General features: G+C 29.6%; 2 protein-coding genes and 2 long non-coding RNA genes across 5 annotated transcripts; 2 read left to right on the top strand and 2 right to left on the bottom strand.

Moving 5' to 3' along the window:
* The first annotated feature begins 2 nt into the window (after nt 1-2).
* Nucleotides 3-5,823, top strand: LOC105148167 (uncharacterized). The gene is made up of 2 exons (XR_846400.2): nt 3-271; nt 5,450-5,823. It is a non-coding gene; the product is annotated as an uncharacterized LOC105148167 (long non-coding RNA).
* fwe (calcium channel flower) lies at nt 1,179-9,561 on the bottom strand. Of its 2 annotated transcripts, XM_011059737.2 has the most exons (6): nt 9,396-9,561; nt 9,183-9,303; nt 7,365-7,572; nt 6,592-6,699; nt 5,406-5,565; nt 4,311-4,451 (listed from the first exon to the last, which is right to left on the bottom strand). In XM_011059737.2, the coding sequence occupies exons 1-5, from the start codon at nt 9,396-9,398 to the stop codon at nt 5,442-5,444; spliced, it is 564 nt and encodes a 187-aa protein (XP_011058039.2). In that variant the 5' UTR covers nt 9,399-9,561; the 3' UTR covers nt 4,311-4,451; nt 5,406-5,441. The 2 variants fall into 2 exon arrangements, with proteins under 2 accessions (XP_011058029.1, XP_011058039.2); XM_011059727.2 differs by lacking the exon at nt 5,406-5,565 and having other exon boundaries at nt 1,179-4,451.
* Nucleotides 9,562-11,073: 1,512 nt separating this feature from the next.
* LOC105148536 (uncharacterized) lies at nt 11,074-18,454 on the bottom strand. Its single transcript, XM_011060328.2, has 4 exons — nt 18,239-18,454; nt 16,629-17,130; nt 15,110-15,728; nt 11,074-14,907 (listed from the first exon to the last, which is right to left on the bottom strand). The coding sequence occupies exons 2-4, from the start codon at nt 17,128-17,130 to the stop codon at nt 11,580-11,582; spliced, it is 4,449 nt and encodes a 1,482-aa protein (XP_011058630.2). The 5' UTR covers nt 18,239-18,454; the 3' UTR covers nt 11,074-11,579.
* On the top strand, nt 14,902-16,801 carry LOC147908193 (uncharacterized). The gene is made up of 3 exons (XR_015546361.1): nt 14,902-15,131; nt 15,395-15,486; nt 16,644-16,801. It is a non-coding gene; the product is annotated as an uncharacterized LOC147908193 (long non-coding RNA).
* Nucleotides 18,455-19,763: the final 1,309 nt, after the last annotated feature.

Raw genomic sequence — 19,763 nt, 5'->3', positions numbered from 1 at the left:
AAAACATTATTTTCTGATGGGGCGTCAAATATGTTCACATGTTCGATTCGTATGGTTTTTTCATGATTGAGAAATTTATAATTAATAAGAACCTGTGCAGCCTGTGCTATTATTATCACATTGTCTTCACAGCCGCCAGAAAATTAAGTTATGTTTTCAATCTTGTAGTCATTTGTGCATTACTAAAAATGAATTTTATTAAAATATTAAAAAATGAAAAGAGTGAAGCAACTTATTGAAATCGATTCTACTTAAGTGAAAATAATGCAAGGTAAAATATAATTGAACAGTTGTCAAGTTTACTAATTTGTATTTGCGATCAGATTAACTTCAAAATGCAAATCTTTTGAATGTAGAGTGAAAATAATTATTCAAATTTGATTAAAAAATTTCTTTTTACTTCTTTTCTGGAGTCTGAATGGATTAGGATGGATTTCCGCTTTATTATAATTCAATGGTCGCGTTCAGTAAAATTTGACAGTAAAACTCACACATAATAAATAATCATTTATTTATAGTAAATAATTACTTACTATTACTTTTCTTTACTATTATTTATTATTTTTCACTTAATGTGACTTTGACAATATCATATGTTAAGGTCAAATTCATGAGAGAAATCTCCCCCAATCAGCATATTTACTTAAAATTGTATATCTGATTTTTTATATTTATTTTAATCTTACAGTATCCAATTAATTTTAAAAATTTTCGTCGTGTCGCACAAGATACATTCTTGAATTCATCTTATATACTTCGATTTTGTATGATTTTGATAACTACCATAACTGCTTGTTACATGTCCAAATAGTGAATTGTATTCTGAAAATTTTTACACATTCTGAAAACTATCGAAAAAAAATGTCGCAATCTTTGTTCTGTGTTCACGAATGTACATTAACATGTCTCAATAATGATTACATGTACATACGTATACTTTTTCTTTCAATACTGTAAGCTTTTAGCCAGTTTTTCTAGTCTCTTGGCTCACTGTGCATTACTAAAAAAAGGAGAATAGCTTTCTAATATAATCGTCCTGTCCCTCTTCTCTCTCTCTCTCTCTCTCTCTCTCTCTCTCTCTCACTCTCATAGTACAAATTTTTGTATGAAGTTTATATATGGAAAAGGAGCATTTATCATAAATATATAAAGTCAGTTGAATTAAATCAATACATACATTACTATGTAATATCTTAAATTTTTATTCGCACAGAGAACATTGTTTTCTATATTTTAAATGAGCTATATTTATTTAAACAACATAATTATTAGCTTTTGTCAGAAAATATAGCAACTGTAGAATAATAATCACATATATCATTCAATTGTTACATAATGGAGAGCAAAAATCTTTATTCTGCTCGAGTGTATAGTGATTGAACATGATTGCATTTGCATTAAGTTTTTCTACTTTAACAGCCGATTATCCGATCAATTCCTAGAAGAAAAAATTAGTTTTGTAAACGAAAAAACTTGGTACAAGATACAATTTTACTATTACATCATAGCTGGAACATTTTTGCTCTCCATACTATACTCGTTAATTGCGAGGCTATTACATTCGATTATTCTAATATATACTGATTAATCTTGAAAATTCAAGTTAAAAATACTCAGCGAATGTATATACATACATATATACAGGATATTCCACTAGTAACTTTAATCTTTAAAAATATCTCATTGAATACAGATGATCATCATTGAACAGATTAATATTAAACTAAGAATCTTGTAGGATTAATAATTAATGATAAATATTTAATGAACTCTATTAATTTTTTTTTTCAATAAAAAATATGGAATAATAAATGAAAATATCAAATATTTTTTTAGTCGATATACGTACAGCGATTGAAATTTTGACTTAAACATTTCTAATGACCATTCACTTGGAATTAAATGAAAATGAAAACTATCCTATTTTTCTAATCTCTCAGGAAAACATTCATTTTGAATTGCTTATAATTTAAAAACTATTGATGTTTTTGTATTAAAATTTAATATTAGATTTTAATTTACTTAAAAAATTTTTGTCATTTTAACGGTTTGTTCTATAAAAGTGGGATATCTTGTATAATTAAATGACACGCCAGACATATACATTCTTTCGAGTTGTGTGGAATCACACACGTGACTGCATTAATCACAAGAATTTATTTTATTATGAGCAATCATTTCTCTAAATATAAATTATTATAAATCATTTATCAAGTAAAAGTCAAACGACATAACATCTTACATCTTTTTCTTAAATAAGTTAAGTAACATACAGGAATGTGTGGGACAAGTGGAAAAACAACTTGTAATACAAATTTAAATATTTAGGATACAAAAGAAATGTATACGAAAAAATTTATATAATATCGGCATATATATAAAAATTTGCTAATGCAGAATGACTGCGATGATAAACAAATATTTTTGGCACTCTCTTTTAATCTAACATCATTAATTCAGAAAACACTTGTATATAGAATAATACCAAATTCATATGACTAACAAGTAAATTTATCCAAGTATAACTTCCGTGTTCTTCCAAATTTGATATAAATATAGAACTATGAAAAATATTTTACCCATATGTCTTTCAATTCTGATTATACATATCTTGTATTCAAACATTTGTAAGATTTTATTCTGTTCAAAGCTAATAAGAAAGTGAAAATTAAAAGAATAGTAATCCTTAAAACCACTTATGGGTCAAAATAAAAAGACATGGATAAAATATTGCTCACAGTTCCACTTATGCTAAATTTGAAAGAAATCAGAGAGTTATACTTAGGTTTACTAAGTGCCCTAAATGCCTTGCTCATAATTTCTAACATTTGTATAGTTTAAAATTATACTTACAAAATATGTATTTTCAATTATTTAAATAGACTATTAAAAATGTAGTAGGTTGAAAAGAAAATATGCATATATACAAGATATGTCACAGTCATAATTCATATAAATATCTAAGAATTCTTGGAACCTATTTTTTCAGAGAAACTTAATCGCTTTCAGTCGATTTTAACTTAATATTAAGAAAAAAAGATGAAAAAGCTTCTCTCTTTTATTAAAATTTAATACAACAAAAATGACATAATCAGTAAGTATGGAATATATTCATGATTGTATAAAATTTGTTGATATGTGAAAACATGCCAGTAATGAAGATTATTAGATCCCTCTGCCATATCGCACGATAAGATAGATTAATTTATCAATATATATATATATATATATATATATATATATATATATATATATATACATGTGGCTTTTTTCATTATTAACACATTATATTTTAACATCAAAAAATAAAATGATAGTAAAGAAAAATGAAATAGAATATTTCAGATTCTTAGATTACAATTAGTGAAAATAAACATTGAAGTAACTCACTCTGCGTACGTATATTTATGGCTTTATCAATTTATTATATAATTAATTTTACGGCGCTGTAATAAAAATTAGAATGTCACATAAATATATGTATACAAATAGTGTTATTTTAAAACATAATTAAATTTTATGCATGTATAGTTTATTTGGCAGAGGAGAAACTTATCTATAATATTATACATAAAAAGTATATCAAACTAATGACTTTCTCGCTTCTAATATGACATTCTGAAAACAATGCGTTTTATAATTCAAATGCGAAATTATCGCGGAAGTATTATTTAGTTTCTCTTTTTGAACCTACTTAACTAATTGCTTGCAAAATAAAATTTTAATATTATATACTTCAAAACATGTTACATCATCTATAATTTTCTATTGTTACATTTGTTAACGTTTCATGACATATAATGGATAAATGGGCCTACGAAAGCTAGACCCATAGAACAACATCATTTTCTATGACAGTCTTTGACTTTGGCATTATTAAAATGAATAACACAAATTCTTTTCTATATGTCTTCAAAATATGTCCCACTCCATTTTACATACACATTTCATACAAACATAGGATATAACAAACGCATACAACTCTTACGAATGTATCTCAAGTATTAAATAAAAACAGATTAAAATAAAAAAATTCCATGTAATATTAAAGTTTAAGAAATTTTTCCTTTCTCAGATCATAACACATTTGAATTTACATATCTAATACGATTTGTATTCAATTATTCTTAAAAGTAATAAATGTCTTGTGAAGTTATTAGAACATTTGAATTACACAATTTGTATCAATGATAAAGCTGAGATAAAATGAAGTTCATTCATTTATTCGAGCTATTAATCATTTAAACGATTAATTATCGCTTACAATTCGCACAAAACAAAAATGTTAGATTGCTCACCCAATTATAATTCCTAATCAAACAATACTAGCTGGAGTACTAGTTGGATTGCTAACACCAATTGGCTGAGTATTTTCAACTAGTACGGACCGCATGCTCGATGATGGAGCTTGAATATCCATTGCTGTTGTTCTCATTTCGCCAAAAGGCGCTCTAAAATGTAAACAATTATATTAATTTTTTCAGAAATACTTTTTTTCAAGTACGTAGTATAAATAAATGTAAATCTACATTTATTATTTTTAACTCATTGCGCCATACGTGTACACTGTTTCCCATCTACAACTTATCAAGAAGACACAATCATGTCACACGTTAAGTTCACAATGTCTTACATACATAATTTATAATGTTAGTATACACTTGCTATCAAAAGCATAACATAGCAGTATAGCAGCCATCACATACAAAATAATATAAGCTGTATAAACACAAAGTCGTTGGACCAATGGGATTTCGACATTAAGACATCATATTGATTTATATTGATATTCATTAGTTCAGCGATTTTGTGCTATGCTTATGCAGCTTATATCATTTTATATGTGATAGGCTATGGATTTCTACAAGAAGCCAATTTCTGCTCGAATTTACCCTCAAATTTACTTGCGATATTCAGAGTAAATTAATTAAAGTGTGACAAACATATATCTTAGAAATAAAACATTTTACAGAACAATGTGATTTGATCTGTAAAATGTGATCTTGACAAATGTTATCCAGGTTATGATCCTGAACAACATTCAAAAGGTTTGCGTCAATCGGACATCTTGTAATGCAAATGTCATCGGTATTGTAACTTTCAAGCCTTATAACTTGAAAAGTATTCAATGAAAATATTTTGTTATAGTGTTTTGAAAAGTTTTCGAGGTAAACTATAATATGCAATAAAAATGGGAGTTCCAATTGAAATCAACTCATTTGAAAGTCCTTCAAATCCAATTTAAGAACTAAATCTTTAAAATTGACAAAATAATTTCCAAAATATCGAGTTGCTAAGTGTTGTGGGCCATACAATAAAGAATAAAAAGTGTGTATCGAAAAGGGAATGGTAGCAAAGCATTGTACTTAGATTTTATAGTAACATTAAATCTTGTATATTATTGCCTGGTTAGTGAAGTGATGCAATGAATGTTTGATGATTTACGTAGGCCTCCAGACATCAGGATCTTCCATGAGAGTAGTATGGTGATCTGCAGTAGGAGGCACTGTACCTTGTGGGGAACCCACGCCCGACGTCATTCCTGCTGGGTCGGGCCTGGATCCTCTGTTATTATGTTACAAATTAGTAAACATTTTGTAAAGAGATCATATCGAGAACAAGATAAAATTACTTTACATCACGCATGTTTTACATTAATTCTATGAAGAGTTATATTGTGATGACCGTTACATACAATTAGAAATAAACCATTAATTTTTTCAAGTCGTTCCTTTTTTTCATCTGACATAAAGTTCTAAATATTTTTAAATATTTCTGGCAATTCTAACCTTTTTTCTTGTATAAATAAAATTTTTCGTAAAATTATCTTGTAAAAATATTTCTTTACAAACCAAAGCAAGCTAACATCAAAAACACAAACACAATATAAAAATTGCTCTTCCACCTCAAAGCAAAAAACGTACACATCAAAAGGCAGGGAAAAAAGCGTTGTATAGTTTTATATTAAAAGCGATGTTACATCTGAATGTAAGATTACATGACAAGTGATCGAAAAGAGAAATAAATGATAAATAGATAATTAGTTCATAACACATATTTTAAAATTATAATTTCAATAATAATGAAATAATATAAATCTTTCTTGTAATTTGAACATATTAATAACTTTATCTAAAAAGTTTATCTAAAATTACTATTGGATCACGTAATCTTACAATATGCACTTTCCATTAAAATTTAATGAAAAGTACATATTGTTTTTTATATGCATCAGTTTAATTATTACACTGATGTTCATAAAAACGAGGAATTATTAAAAGTTAGACCAATTACCAAAGTAATTAGAAAATAGGAAAAAGTACAATCAGTTTTATGTAAAGTAACAATACTGATTGCAATGCTTTTGATATATTCTTGCATCAATTTAATTTGACAGTTTTCTACAATCAAATAAAATTGATTTTGTTGACAAAAGGTTATTACATTAATGATTAAATATAAATTATATCAATCATATTTTTAAATTTCTGCACTTCTAATTGACTTAAACATTTTCTTTTTTTTTTGTCAATAAAGTAATTTGATTACTTTATAGATGATCTCTTGTAAATTCGAACAAATTGTACTTACTTTTTGCCCAAAGACATCAAGCCATAAATTATACCCGTTGTAAATATTAAACCACTGCCAAATATACTACTCATTCCTGGACATAGGAAGACTGCTGGCAATGCTATTCTAAATCAATAGATATGACATAATTTAATGTATCGTAATACAGTCCTTGGTTGCATTATTAGCACATATATTTTTTGATAGTTTCTTGCACATAAGTCTAATAATATTATATGTAATGTTTAAATTAAAGTTCGCCAACATAAATAAATAAAAATTAACGAAATGTTTATAATAAAAACAGAAAACACATGCGTTGCCTTTATAGTCACTTCTACACAATTATTAACAAGTTCATCTTTTAATTGTGGATATTTAAGCGACAAATGGATTAAATTAAATGCATCCATTATATTATACATAACCATTTTCTTTATATATTTCAATTACAACAATGATAGATGGATCATAATCATAAATCTCAATATTAATCAATAAAATATGAATCATGGCAAGTCAATAAATTGTAACAATTATGATGCATCTAATAATATGGCCAAGGACTGTACAGTCATGGACAGACTAGTTGCAATACTTTTTATTCGATGAGTTTCAAAATGTAGCTTGCACACTGACTGATTGCTTCTTACTTATTCTATAAGCAAGGCAGAAACCCATAGAAAAAAAGTATTACAACCGTTCTGTCCATGACTGTACACAGAAAAGTATATGAGTTTTACATTTACTAGATATATTATAAACTATAAAAGATATAAAATTAAACTTACAAACAATAAACAGCTGCTCTATTCCAATAGGGTTTCTTCTCCACCCAATCGCTTAAATTTTGTACAAAATCGATAAACAAACAGCAGCAAGGCGCTTCGATCATAACAACCAGAAAACCTGCTATCATTTGCCACATACCGCTAATTAAGCAATCAATCTGGCCAAAAAGTATCGACGCACAATTCCATGCTCCGAGAAAAATTGCAACTGCAAAAAAATAAACAAGGCAATCTTTGCATAAATTACATTTTAAATTGAGAAAACTTATAGCTTGAAATCATAGTTAACTTTTGTTGCCTTTTTAATTTGGGCACTTATGCTGTAAGCTTCTATTTTCCTTTTTTCATGTAAATGCATGATAAGGACAGAATAGTGCTTATACTGTAACAGTACTGCCCAAATTGAATATAACCGATCTAATATTAGGATATTAACGCACAATATTATGGTACATATTTGGTCAATCTACAACTGACTTACGTTCTACAATTCATTATCAGTTACAGTCATCTTTGTGCTTAGGCCCTTAGCCTAATATTTCACAAACTTGTTAAGCATGTTAAAAGAATTTGTTTATCCTGTAGCCAATCAAGAGACTTAAAAAGTCTTATCTTACAATATATGAAATATTGGTATCTTATAGTTCCCAGTAGTATTAGTAAATTTATTTAAGTAAATACTGTAACTAAGTATGGAATATAAATTGTAGTTACAAGTTGATCAAAACATTATGGATTGACCTATGACTACGACTCATAACTCAATTACGACTGTCTTAAGGACTGAGATCCTTATAATTTCCAGTGCTAATTCTATAATAAATCGTAGTCTATAGTCAGTGAATCAGAAGCAAGTCTGAAGGATAGTTGGTGAGTCATAGACCAGTATTCATAGTTGGATCTTATATTTAGGACTTAAGTACAGTCTTAAAATGTCATGAACCAATTAGAGAGCTGCATTAGCATCTTAAGACATTATTTAAAACAGTCTTAAAATAAGAACCGACCATGAATACTATCCATAGTCAGCTAGCAGCTAACTTCTAAGACTACTGATTACTCATTATAGAATCACTATAAGAAAAATACCTATAATATGACAATAGATCAACAGAATGTTAATATACAACAAATCTATTTGTTCTGTATTAAACATATGTTTCACTGGCAGAGCCTATAACCTAATAATAGATTGGCAGAAATCAAACAGAATATTTTTTTAACAAGTAAAGGAAATAAATTATTTAAAAAGTTACAAAATGTTAAATTATCAGTTCAGTTTCTGAAATCAATCTATTATTATATTCTATTATATTTTTGATGACATTCTATTGATAAATAGAACTTGTAGCACATACTTTCAAAATCTATCCTTGACTGATCCAATTATTCGGATTGCACATAAAATTGTATATGTATAAATCAACATACACATATATTTTGTAAATAATTGAACTAGTATATTCTCTATATATTTAAAATGTGAAATAAATATATGTTTGAAATTTGACAGAAATGAGAAAAGAAATTCTAGTGCAGCAATAATTGTAAATCTATACGAAAGGGTAAAAAGAAGCAAACGCTATTGACCGGCTGTCAGATAAAAAGATAAAAAGATGATTTTATGGTTGTGAATTGGATGATTAAATAAGTAATGGTTTTTAACATGAGTGCAGGTACACATGTACGAGCGCGCGCGCGAGAGAGAAAGAGAGAGAGAGAGAGAGAGAGAGAGAGAGAGAGAGAAAGAGAGATCGAAATAACGCACGATGTATGTACAAAAGGAAGAAAAACTGCAAACTGTACAGTATCGCTTACTTATGCTGCCTACGGTACCAAGTCCGCGACCGGCGTATTTCATCCACCAAGGCACATCGTCCTTGGCAACAGGGTCTTGTCCAGGCCTCTGCATGATCGATGCTATTTTTTCGCCAAATGACTAAAAGAAAAACACAAAACATGCACACACAATACCATAGATACGTTTGTCGTAGCACACGTCGATATAATTAAAGATGTACATTCTTTTACCATTTTCGATAATATATTATTACTCTTTAGTGCGTCAGCTGAGAATGCTGACAGTATCCAATATCACTAATATCTGCTAGTATTCGAGTAATCTCGGTTGATGTACGGAAAATCGACCCGTTGCTTTCGCGTTTGCAATCATGAGGGCGTACTAGTGCATGGGCAATCAGATTTAAGGAGCATTTATACTGGCCTTATGCTGACCGTTCCATGGAGCGGAACAGCGCAACCAATCACAACTCTGCAGTTGTTACTCTGCTTTTTTTTCTGTGATTATGATTGGTCTCGCTGTTCCGTTCCGCTATAAATTTCCACTCACGGGACGTCAGCCTATACTCGTATTCATAATCAGATCTTATATGAATTATTTCATTGGCTGCTGAGCATCTAAAGATAAATTTAAGGAAGCCTTAAATACAAAGTCTATGAATACGGGCAAAAGTCTGACTATGAATACGGGTATTAGGCTGGGTTCACACCTAAACGGAAAAGCGGAAAGCGGAAGCCAATCGAAACTCGCAGTAGTAGTAGGCAGTACATTCGGCTTGTCTGCTTCTATCTTTCCGCGAGTTCTGATTGGCTTTCGCTTTTCCGTTAAGGTGTAAATCCGACCTAGGGTGATATTTTATTTGTGCGTTTTTGTCGTACGACAAATTTTTCCTATTGATTGGCTATGGGATAAAGATATCCGAAGACCTCTCTGTTCGTACACATTTGTCGTATGATAAAAACGAACAAATGAAATAGCATCCTTTAAAGTTGGAGCAAATACCTTCTATAATACAATATTAGCCACAAGACGTACCGTAAACATAAAACCGAAAACATAATGAAAAGCACAGGCAATAGGAACAGGGAATAAGAGATTTCAACCTATCAGAAAGTGTTCTAGTATACATGTTTCTGATAGATTGAAATTTATTTCCTATTGCCTGTGTTTTTCATTGTGTTTCCAGCTTAAGAATTAGCTAATCACAGTCTAGTCAAAAACTTTCTGTTCCGATTTGTTAAGTTTTAAAGTGAGTTCAGGGGATCGATTCTGTCTCGAAATGAAGTGAGTTATAAAAGTGAGCGAATTTATTAGAATACTGATTATTTCATTGGTCAACACCTAGTAAATTTGCTCGCTTTTATAATTTTCACCTTAGGATCGATTATGGATTTTGAAAGGAGGTGAAAATTACAAAAGTGAGCAAAAATTACTAGGTATTAACCAATTAAATTATGAATACTTTAATGAATTTGCTCACTTTTGTAATTTTCACCTTATTTAAAGATACATAATCAACCTATATCTTCAAATAAGGTGAAAATTACAAAAGCGAGCAAATTTACTAGAGGTTGACCAATGAAATAATCAGTATTCTAGTAAATTCGCTCACTTTTATAATTTTCACCTCATTTCAAGATACAGAATCGATCCCCTTATTTGAAGATACAGAATCCATCCCCAGATCTCGACAGAAAAGCAAAAAGTAGAAAAGTTAGCAGCCAATCAAAACTTGTGCTGTACAGAAAGACAAAATCAGCGATTACCAGCACGAATTCTGATTGGCTGTCGTTTTTTTGTATGTATAACAAAGTATAGCAAATATACATACAAGCAATTAGTATACAAGGATAATCCGCAAGTATACAAAAGAATTTTAATCAACTTTTAAATTATACAGCATTGATATAAAACGAATAATTATACTATTTATTATTTTTATACTATTAATTATTTTTTCACACAGTCTAAAAATTACAAGTCTTATATGTAAATCACTTCAATATTATTAATAGTAATATATAATACATTTTTTATATAAAATGCGTAATATTTAGAGAGAGAAAAATGCGATTTTTAAAAATAAACAGTATTTTTAATTTTTTTTTATTAAAATAAAATGTAATTAAGTATATGTATGTAAGACACTTTGATAAATATCACACGAAAAACGGTATTCGCTTCGTGATTTACATGTTCCTATGTTTTTCATTTGTACTCTGATCTTTTATGCTTACTGAACATTGGACGTGATAAGCGATGAGCAACATTCAATGAAAGTTCTGTTTTACATCATCAGATGCGAAAAAGCAGAGCTTTCATTAAATATCACTCGTCGATCATCACAGCAGTATGCAAGAGATTGTTAGATTTCCTTGATATATAAAGTATTTACAATATCTTATATATTTTCCTCATTTCTTCCGATTCCGTAAATTTCGAGTTGGTAAAAGCGTTGCAGTAGGTTCAACATCCGCAAATGAATCATTCTCAAGGAACAGTTTCTTTCTACGAGTACGTCTTTTCTCGGTCGACATTTCCGCCGGCGGTGGTAAAGTAGTATTTCTCGTACTGCGCTTCGATTCGGATCCAGACAATTCGATAACCGGTATATTTTCTTGTTTGACAGATGAAGCAGTCTTCTTTCCTCGTCGTTTGGTCTGACGAGCCGAAATTTCTTCCTCCGATGTGCTATCGTAAATGTTTTTGACCTTTGTATTAACTTCGTATTTCTGTAATCTATCTTGGAGCACTTCTATACGATTCTGCAACTTTTTGTAATCATCCTTATTCGGTGTTGGCGTGAATTGCCGACGGAATAATTCCTGATATCTCATCACCTCCCTCTTCTGCATGTCCAAATCTTCCTGCTGATTTTTAACAAGAGTTTCGTACTTAGTTACTGTTTCATCTCGATTCTTCATGAATGCGTCCATCTCGTGTTCTTTCTGTGTTAAACTAATTCTTAGGTCATTGTTTGTATTTCGTAATCGTTCATTCTCAATCTGCCAATCTTTCGCATTCTGTTCGAGTAAATCAAATATCTTCGCATTTTTCTCGAAATTTTCCAAATGTATTTTCAACTCTTTTATATATTGCTCTTTCTCAAAAAGCGTTTCTTTCGTCTGCGTCAATTCATTTATAGCACATTTCAATTCTGCTTCCATCACATTGTCGGTCCTCTCAGTATTCTCAATTTTCTGAATCATACATTTCAATTCCTTTTGTAGAGTTGTGATCTCAGTATCTTTTTCCTGTTCCTTGAGAGTCGTTTCTTCCAACTGACTTTCAAGTTTTAACAATTTCTTATTATTCTCGTCAAGTGTTTCTTGTATATAGTTCTTCTCTATTTGACACGTTTCCAAATTTTTATTTAATTGATCGATATCACATTTTAGTTTCTCTATAGTTTTCAGATTATTTTCCAATTGCGATATCTTTTCTACATATTCATCTAACTGATTTATACTGATGTTATTTGTATTATTATCTTCTTCTTTTACTGAAACAAGTTCGTCTGATTTGCATACATTTATCTCTTTTTCTTCTTTACACTTTAACATATAGTTATCTAATTCTTTCTCAGCAGTTTTCAGTTTCTCCAAATATTGTTGAGTATCATCTTTTGCAATTGAAAGATTCTTTTCTAATTGATCGATTTTACATTCGTAGCTTGCAATTTTTTGTTTGTAAGCCATGTCGGTGTTTTGCAGAATCTCTTCTATCTTTTGTTTCTCTTCCACAGCGAGTGTTAATTGTTTCTTAAGTTCCTCCGTAGAATTCTTATATTCCTCTATGATAGTTTTATTTGAACAATTTTCCTCTCTTAAAATCTGCAATGTCCTTTTCATATCGTCTAGTTCTTTAGTTAACTCCTTAACTTGCGAGCATTTCTGTTCGTATTGTATGTGAACATCATTAATTTGCATCAATGCATTCAATTCTGATTTATTAACTTGACTGTTATCCAGAATTTCATCAGTCTGAACAGCTTCTTCTTTTAACAAAACCATTTTACTACTAGTTTGAACATCTTTTGATGTTGTTATTGTTACAGCAGGCTGAGTACTTTCTTCCAACTTGTTTTTAACGTCATTATAATCCTCATCATTTGTTATATTTACTTGACAACATGTATCCACTAATATGTGTTTAGAAAGTATCTTTTCTGTGGAATTCAAATTATTTGAATTAGTTTCTTTAATTTCATTAATAGATACTTTTGCATTTTCTATTTTTGTTTTCATATCTTCTTTTACGTTCATATTTGAATCTTCTGATAAATTATCAGTAATTAGTTCTTTTATAATAATCTCTTGATATTCATTTTTAATAGATGTTTTGGAGTTCAATTTTTCTTCATAAGACTCAATTAACGCTAATTTTTCATCTTTCAATTTATTGATTTCTTCTTGTAATTGTAAAATTTTATTTTCATTTTGATGTTCAAGTCTCTCTTCTAGAAGTTCTACTATTCTCGTTTTCTCCGTCAAGCAAACATTAACATCTTCAAGATGTAATTCTAAATCTTCAATTTTTTCTTCATTTTCTATTATAACTTTTGCTTGTTCATCAATGCAAAGTTCTTTCTTGTTCAAATCATACGTAATTGCAATGTACTCTTCTTTCGCTTCATTGAGAATTTCTTTGAGCTTTTTGATTTGTTCGTCTTTAATAAGCAATTGTGATGTCACTTCCTTTATATAAACTTTACCATCTTGAGTAGAGCAAATATCTTCTTGAGCAGCTTCTAGAAGATTTTTTGCAATTTTTAAGTCCTCCTTCGAGAGTCCTAACTCGAAAGAAGTTTTGTTTTTTTCTACAATTAAAGTTTCGTTTGTTACTTTCAGTTCAGTTAATGTTTTCTTTAAAGTGTCATTCTTCTCTCTCAAGTGTGTATTTTCTTTAATTAATTCTTTAATAGTTATATTAATATCATCAGCATCATCATCATCTTCATTTCTATCATCAGTGCATTCGCTACGTCTTCTTTTCTTCTTATGCAATTGATTTAACTTTCCCTTGTAAAATTCTTCAACTTGCTTCACAGTCCATTCGAGTGCATCTTCGTGTTGGGTCTCAACATCATTTATACGTTGTTTCCAATCAATTTCAAGCTCGTTTATCATCATAATATATTTTTCGGCCATCTCTTGTCGGCTTTGAAAATCTTGAATTAAAGCTGAATTCTTTAAAAGAGCAATCTCCTTTTTCAATTTTTCATTTTCATTTGCAAGATCCATGTATTCTTCTGAAGTAATGTATTCTTCCGAATCATCATCCTTCACACTATTTGTAGGTTGCCAATCCGCTGTTCCCAATTCTGTACTATCCCAATCAGTCACCGTCTGTATACTTTGTGTGACTATTTGCGAAAATCTTGATTTCGATTTCTTCTGTATTCGTTTCTTTCTTTCTATAACAATTCTTTTTGCAATAGCAGCGAAATTTAAAACATTTTGAGTCTCTACATAAAGATTAGGTAGAGGATTGACATTAACTATCAAAGCTAGATGCTCCTTTCCTGATAGAGCTCGTTGGAATAATCTAGTTAATTTAGATTCTCTGAATGGTCCCACTGTATCTGTTTTCGTTCTAGTTAATTGTCCCTCGTGAATGGATTTTAAGCATCTGCCTAATACTAATAAACTTGTGTTAATATTTTGTGCTTCTTTCAATCTATCTCCTATATTTAATGTTTTCTTCAAACGTTCCGAGCCCGCTAAATCGCAAAAGGAAAACCTATTGAAATATCAAAATAATATTAGTATTATGATTTAAAGAAATTGATGTAATAAATCTTAGCTTCTTCATAATTATATATAACAAAAATACGTAATTACTAAATTTTGATATTTTATTAAGAAAAATAAATACTAATAGAGAATATGTCATATATAAATTCATATAAAATATTAGAAAGAAAAAAGAGAAAAATACATACGTGCTCACTTCAACTGTATCAGGTAAATTTTCTGCATAATATTTTAATAATATAATTGTAAATATACAATGAGACCTTGAACTTTTTGCATTTAACGCTGTTGCTGCTACTTTTAAATTATATTGCCCTGCCATCAAAATCTGGTAAGCTTCTGCTGCTGAATTAACATAAACAGTCTTTAAACCTTTGATAAATGCTCTGCCATTAGAATCCGCTCCTAATTTTAAGGGCATTCTTTTTTTCTGACATTCACTTGATAATAAATCATACACGATTTCATTATAGATTTCTGCAAATGAAACCCAAACTGAATAATGAGCATCATAGCATTGGCTAGGGCGAATTGATTCCTCTTGCAGCAATTTTTGCATTTGTTTGTAAGTATTCATATACTGATGTTTCTCCATGGAACTGAATGTTAGCAATTTAGTTTTCGCTTCAAGTTCCTGTGCACGTTCAAGTGCATTAAGATTAATTACATCGCTATAATGTAAAGGTTTATAAAATGGATTTGGTCTTGTTGTGATATTGTTAAACACAAACTCCAGTGCTCGTGGTATAAGTCCAGGTGAAGTAGTGGTCCCTTGCAATGTGTATGATTTTCCTGAATTTGTAGTACCTACAAAATTAAATAATTGTTACTAAATATTCTGTTTGTATATACAAGTGCAGTATACATGTATTTGTGTGCAAGCGTGTACATGTGTGCTTGTGTGTGCACGTGCACGCATTAGAGCGATACATACACATACAAAAAAATAATATATGTATATACAGAGTGTTTCAAGACTCATGAGACAAGCGGAGATCATAATGTCTCATAAGGTTGCGTTCCCCGAGTGTTTCCATCTATTATCTTATTGTTTAAATAATGTAGGAAATTAAGAAAATAAAAGTTCATGTGGTACTTAATGCATAATCATTGATTATATGTATATATAAATTATATTTTTGACTGGCTATATTTTACACTCGAATGTTTCAACCACCTCTTGAGGTCATCCTCAGCGAGATCAATGAAGAAAAAAAAAATAAAGTTTCTTATTGTTTAAGGGTAAGCAACAAGGATAAAACAATATATGGAGGCACTCGAGTATAATATTTTCGAATGTAACCTAAGAGAATCAATTTTAATCAAAGAACTTTTGATGCATGTCCAACTCTTTGTTTGGACCTCTCGCGAGATAAGCAGCATTGCGTGTGACATCTGACAATATTATTCCGTGATTTGTTCTTTTTGCATTATTTTTGTCAACTAATATTGTCAGATGTCATTTTCAATATTTTTGCATGACCAGTTGCCTATCTCATAGATGATTCGAATGCGTAGAAGATAATTGGAAAAACATAGTTTTTTGAAAAGTTGATTATAGAAGTAATATGAACAATTGTCAATACCTCAATAAATATTAATTTTAACACATCTGCTTATAAATTATTTTGCTTATCTAAATAAATACGTTAATTCTGAAAACTTTTAATTCTTTTTAAATACCATATAATGTAGAATATTTCTTACCATATGTCATTATAGTGCAATTTTGTCCAGCTAAAAAATCAACCATTAACTGCTGTACCGTTTGCTCGAATAACTCCAACTGAGTAGTCTCTGGTCCAAATGTTTGTGAAAAGGTGAATCTTCGACATACAATCTCACTTTTGGACTGTTTGGTACTTCCATTATTATCCAGTACCGGGACTTTTGTAAGCAATGTCATAGAATTTGTGATTTTATATGCTTCTTGCTGTTCTTCTGTTAACTTCAGTTTCTTTGGGAATGGTTTAAGTCTAAGGTATACTTTAATAGTTTGTAATGTTTGTGACTCTGAACGTTCAGATGTATTTTCATTGGTAGAGTTAACTTCCTCTACTTCATATAAAGAAAGCAAATTCTTTTTTGTGTCTTTTGAGGGAAAAGGTCTTTGACTATATGCCAAAATACTTGGATCTCTGCCAAATAAATACGACATTTCTTCTTCTGGATTATGTGATGGATAAATTGAATCCAGTGTATTCTCCATCTGTATTAATTTAACAAGATATATAAATATGTTATTAGGTGTTGGAATTAATTCGTAGCGTTTTTAATGAAAGAATGTTATTTATTTCACATGAGCATTAAAAAATACATTAATGAAAGTACTTCCCATCACTTGTAAAACGCTACGAATTAATTCCAACACCTAATATATGTAGTATATGTATGTATTACATATAATTATATAATTTTATATAATATGTACATTACATTTTATATATATATATATAAGTATATCATAAAATTTAATAAATGTTATTGTATTTATGTAAGATTTCAGTAAAAATATCAATTAAATATAAAATGCCTGTTATTCCTAATAAATTTATTTATGATACATCCTATCTTGCCTAGAGATATTCTGTCTAATTTTTTATTATTTTTAGTATATTATAAATTTATCCATAATAAGGAAAAGATTTAATAAAATGTACATGTGGCTACAGATATGTAGCTCCAATGAATACATTTGCTATTAGAAGTATTCATTTAAATCAAGACATCTTTTTTAAATTAGACATAACAATATATGCATTTACTAGTAAAAGTTCACAGAGAATACATTTTTATCAAATTAAGATGTGTATACATTGATTATTAAGGCTATACATTTAATGAATTAATACTTTGACTGTGACATACAAAACAATCTTAAGAGTCATAATCTTATAAATTTCTTTAATTTAACAATTCTGACAATATAACTTATACAAATATAAATAACACTATAAAATATTAGAAAATTTAAGAATATAAAATATTTTAGACCGTTATTCATATACACCATATACATGCACGTCCAAAATTAATTCTAAAACCGATCTAAATTTTATTATATTACATACTTAAAAAAAAAACAAATTTTCATGCTTGAAAATAAATAAAATGTGTTTCAATAATACAATAATACAAGGAACATATCACATGCCTATCATCATTTTATAAAAACACGAATTAATCTATTATAACTTACGTGTACAAAATATATAATAATTCAATACCGTTACAAAAATTTGGGTAACAAATAAATTTTTAAGTTTAATTCAATTTGAAGAAAATTGTTTACAGATTGCCTTCGTTCGAAAACATACCTTGTTAGTTCCGTTAAAAAAAATCTTCTCTTCGTTAAAAGGGTGCACGTGTGTGTCACCGAGAAGGCAATCAAATGATTAACACAAAAAAAGTAGATAGATACAAAATACTCAAATAAAACGTTTATTTTCGCATACTTGTTCGTACTACATACTCGCTGTGAAAAACGGTCATTTAATTCTTGAATTTGTTTGAAACAGCGTTGCCAATTATAAATTCTGAACGTCGCTAGATGATTTACTAACAAAAACTAGACAATATCAACTATTGGTTACATCTAGGCTTTTTATGACTTCTGCACAGAATATGCAGCAACGCTTGCTGCGCGGCGAAAATTGACGTGAGAGCCAATCAGTTTATTGCATCTACACACTGGATGCAGATAGAGTCCTAAATTTATCAGAAAAGCGCGACCCACTTATGTCAGTATCACAAAAGTATTAGAAAATATTAAAAATGATGTCGTTTTCAAGACTAGAAAATCCATCAATTATCCATTAAGCAGTCATTTGTAATACAAATAAATCAGTTTATGGGATTGATTCTGAGGGTCGATTCTGTATTTTCAAACAAGGTGAAAAGTACAAAAGTGAGCAAATTTACTAGGCGTTGACCAATAAAATTATCAGTATTCTAGTAAATTCGTTTACTTTTATAATTTTCATCTCATTTCAAGATAGAGAGTCGATTCTATATTTTCAAACAAGATGAAAATTATTAAAGTGAGCGAATTTATTAGAATATTGATTATTTCATTGGTCAACACCTGGTAAATTTGCTCGCTTTTGTAATTTTCACCTTGTTTGAAGACACAGAATCGACCCCCATAATTGGCTGCGTTTAGCAAAGAAAAATAATTAGGACTACGTTCCAAAACTTCCTCTCCGAGAAAGATTTTACTCTATATGCTATAGTATACGTTACATGTACTATATATTTCGAGTAAAATTTTCCTTGGAGAGGAAGTTTTGAAACGTAGCCTAGTTAGTGCTCTGATTTTTCGATATAATTGGTTCCTACATTTAGATTAGTGAAGAACCAAAGGCAAGAACCAATCATATTAAAGAATCACAAAGAGCTAAATGATTAGTTTTCTTGATTGAACGCAGCCATTGGTTGCTAAGTCACTTGATGCGATGACCAATCAGAACACTTAACAGTGGTCTAGTTTCCACCGAAGGTTTAATCCGGATTAGAATGTCCGGATTAGAAGATCCAACCAACTACAGTCGAGCATTCCCCTATCGTTCGATTGTACAATAACAGGAGAATACTCGATTGTAGTTGATTAGTTCTTACATTCTGGGAATCGATTCTGTATCTTGAAACGAGGAGAAAATTACAAGTGAATTTACTAGAATACTGATAATTTTATTGGCCAACACCTAACAAATTTGCTCACTTTTGTAATTTTCACCTTGTTTGAAAATACAGAATTGATCCTCTGATCTGAATTAAACCCTCGATGGAAACTAGGCCAGTGTAGTTTAGTGCAAGAACAGAAAACAGATTACTTGTCTACTT

Source organism: Acromyrmex echinatior, chromosome 10 (genome assembly GCF_024713525.1).
Source record: "Acromyrmex echinatior isolate Ae372 chromosome 10, ASM2471352v2, whole genome shotgun sequence".
Lineage (NCBI taxonomy): Eukaryota > Metazoa > Arthropoda > Insecta > Hymenoptera > Formicidae > Acromyrmex > Acromyrmex echinatior.
The sequence above is the reverse complement of the archived record's forward strand: the minus strand, read 5'-3'. Positions and strand labels throughout refer to the sequence as shown.

Bases quoted from the DNA above. Each gene is read 5' to 3' on its own strand.
- LOC105148536 (XM_011060328.2), bottom strand. From the start codon at position 17,130: ATGGAGAATACACTGGATTCAATTTATCCATCACATAATCCAGAAGAA. The intron at 15,729-16,628 runs GTAAGAAATATT...TTAATTTTGTAG, and splicing joins TTGCACTATAATGACATATG to GTACTACAAATTCAGGAAAA. The intron at 14,908-15,109 runs GTATGTATTTTT...ATATTTCAATAG, and splicing joins GATACAGTTGAAGTGAGCAC to GTTTTCCTTTTGCGATTTAG.
- fwe (XM_011059727.2), bottom strand. The intron at 6,700-7,364 runs GTAAGTTTAATT...CTATTGATTTAG, and splicing joins AGAGCAGCTGTTTATTGTTT to AATAGCATTGCCAGCAGTCT. The intron at 4,452-6,591 runs GTAAGTACAATT...TTTACATTTTAG, and splicing joins TTGATGTCTTTGGGCAAAAA to AGCGCCTTTTGGCGAAATGA.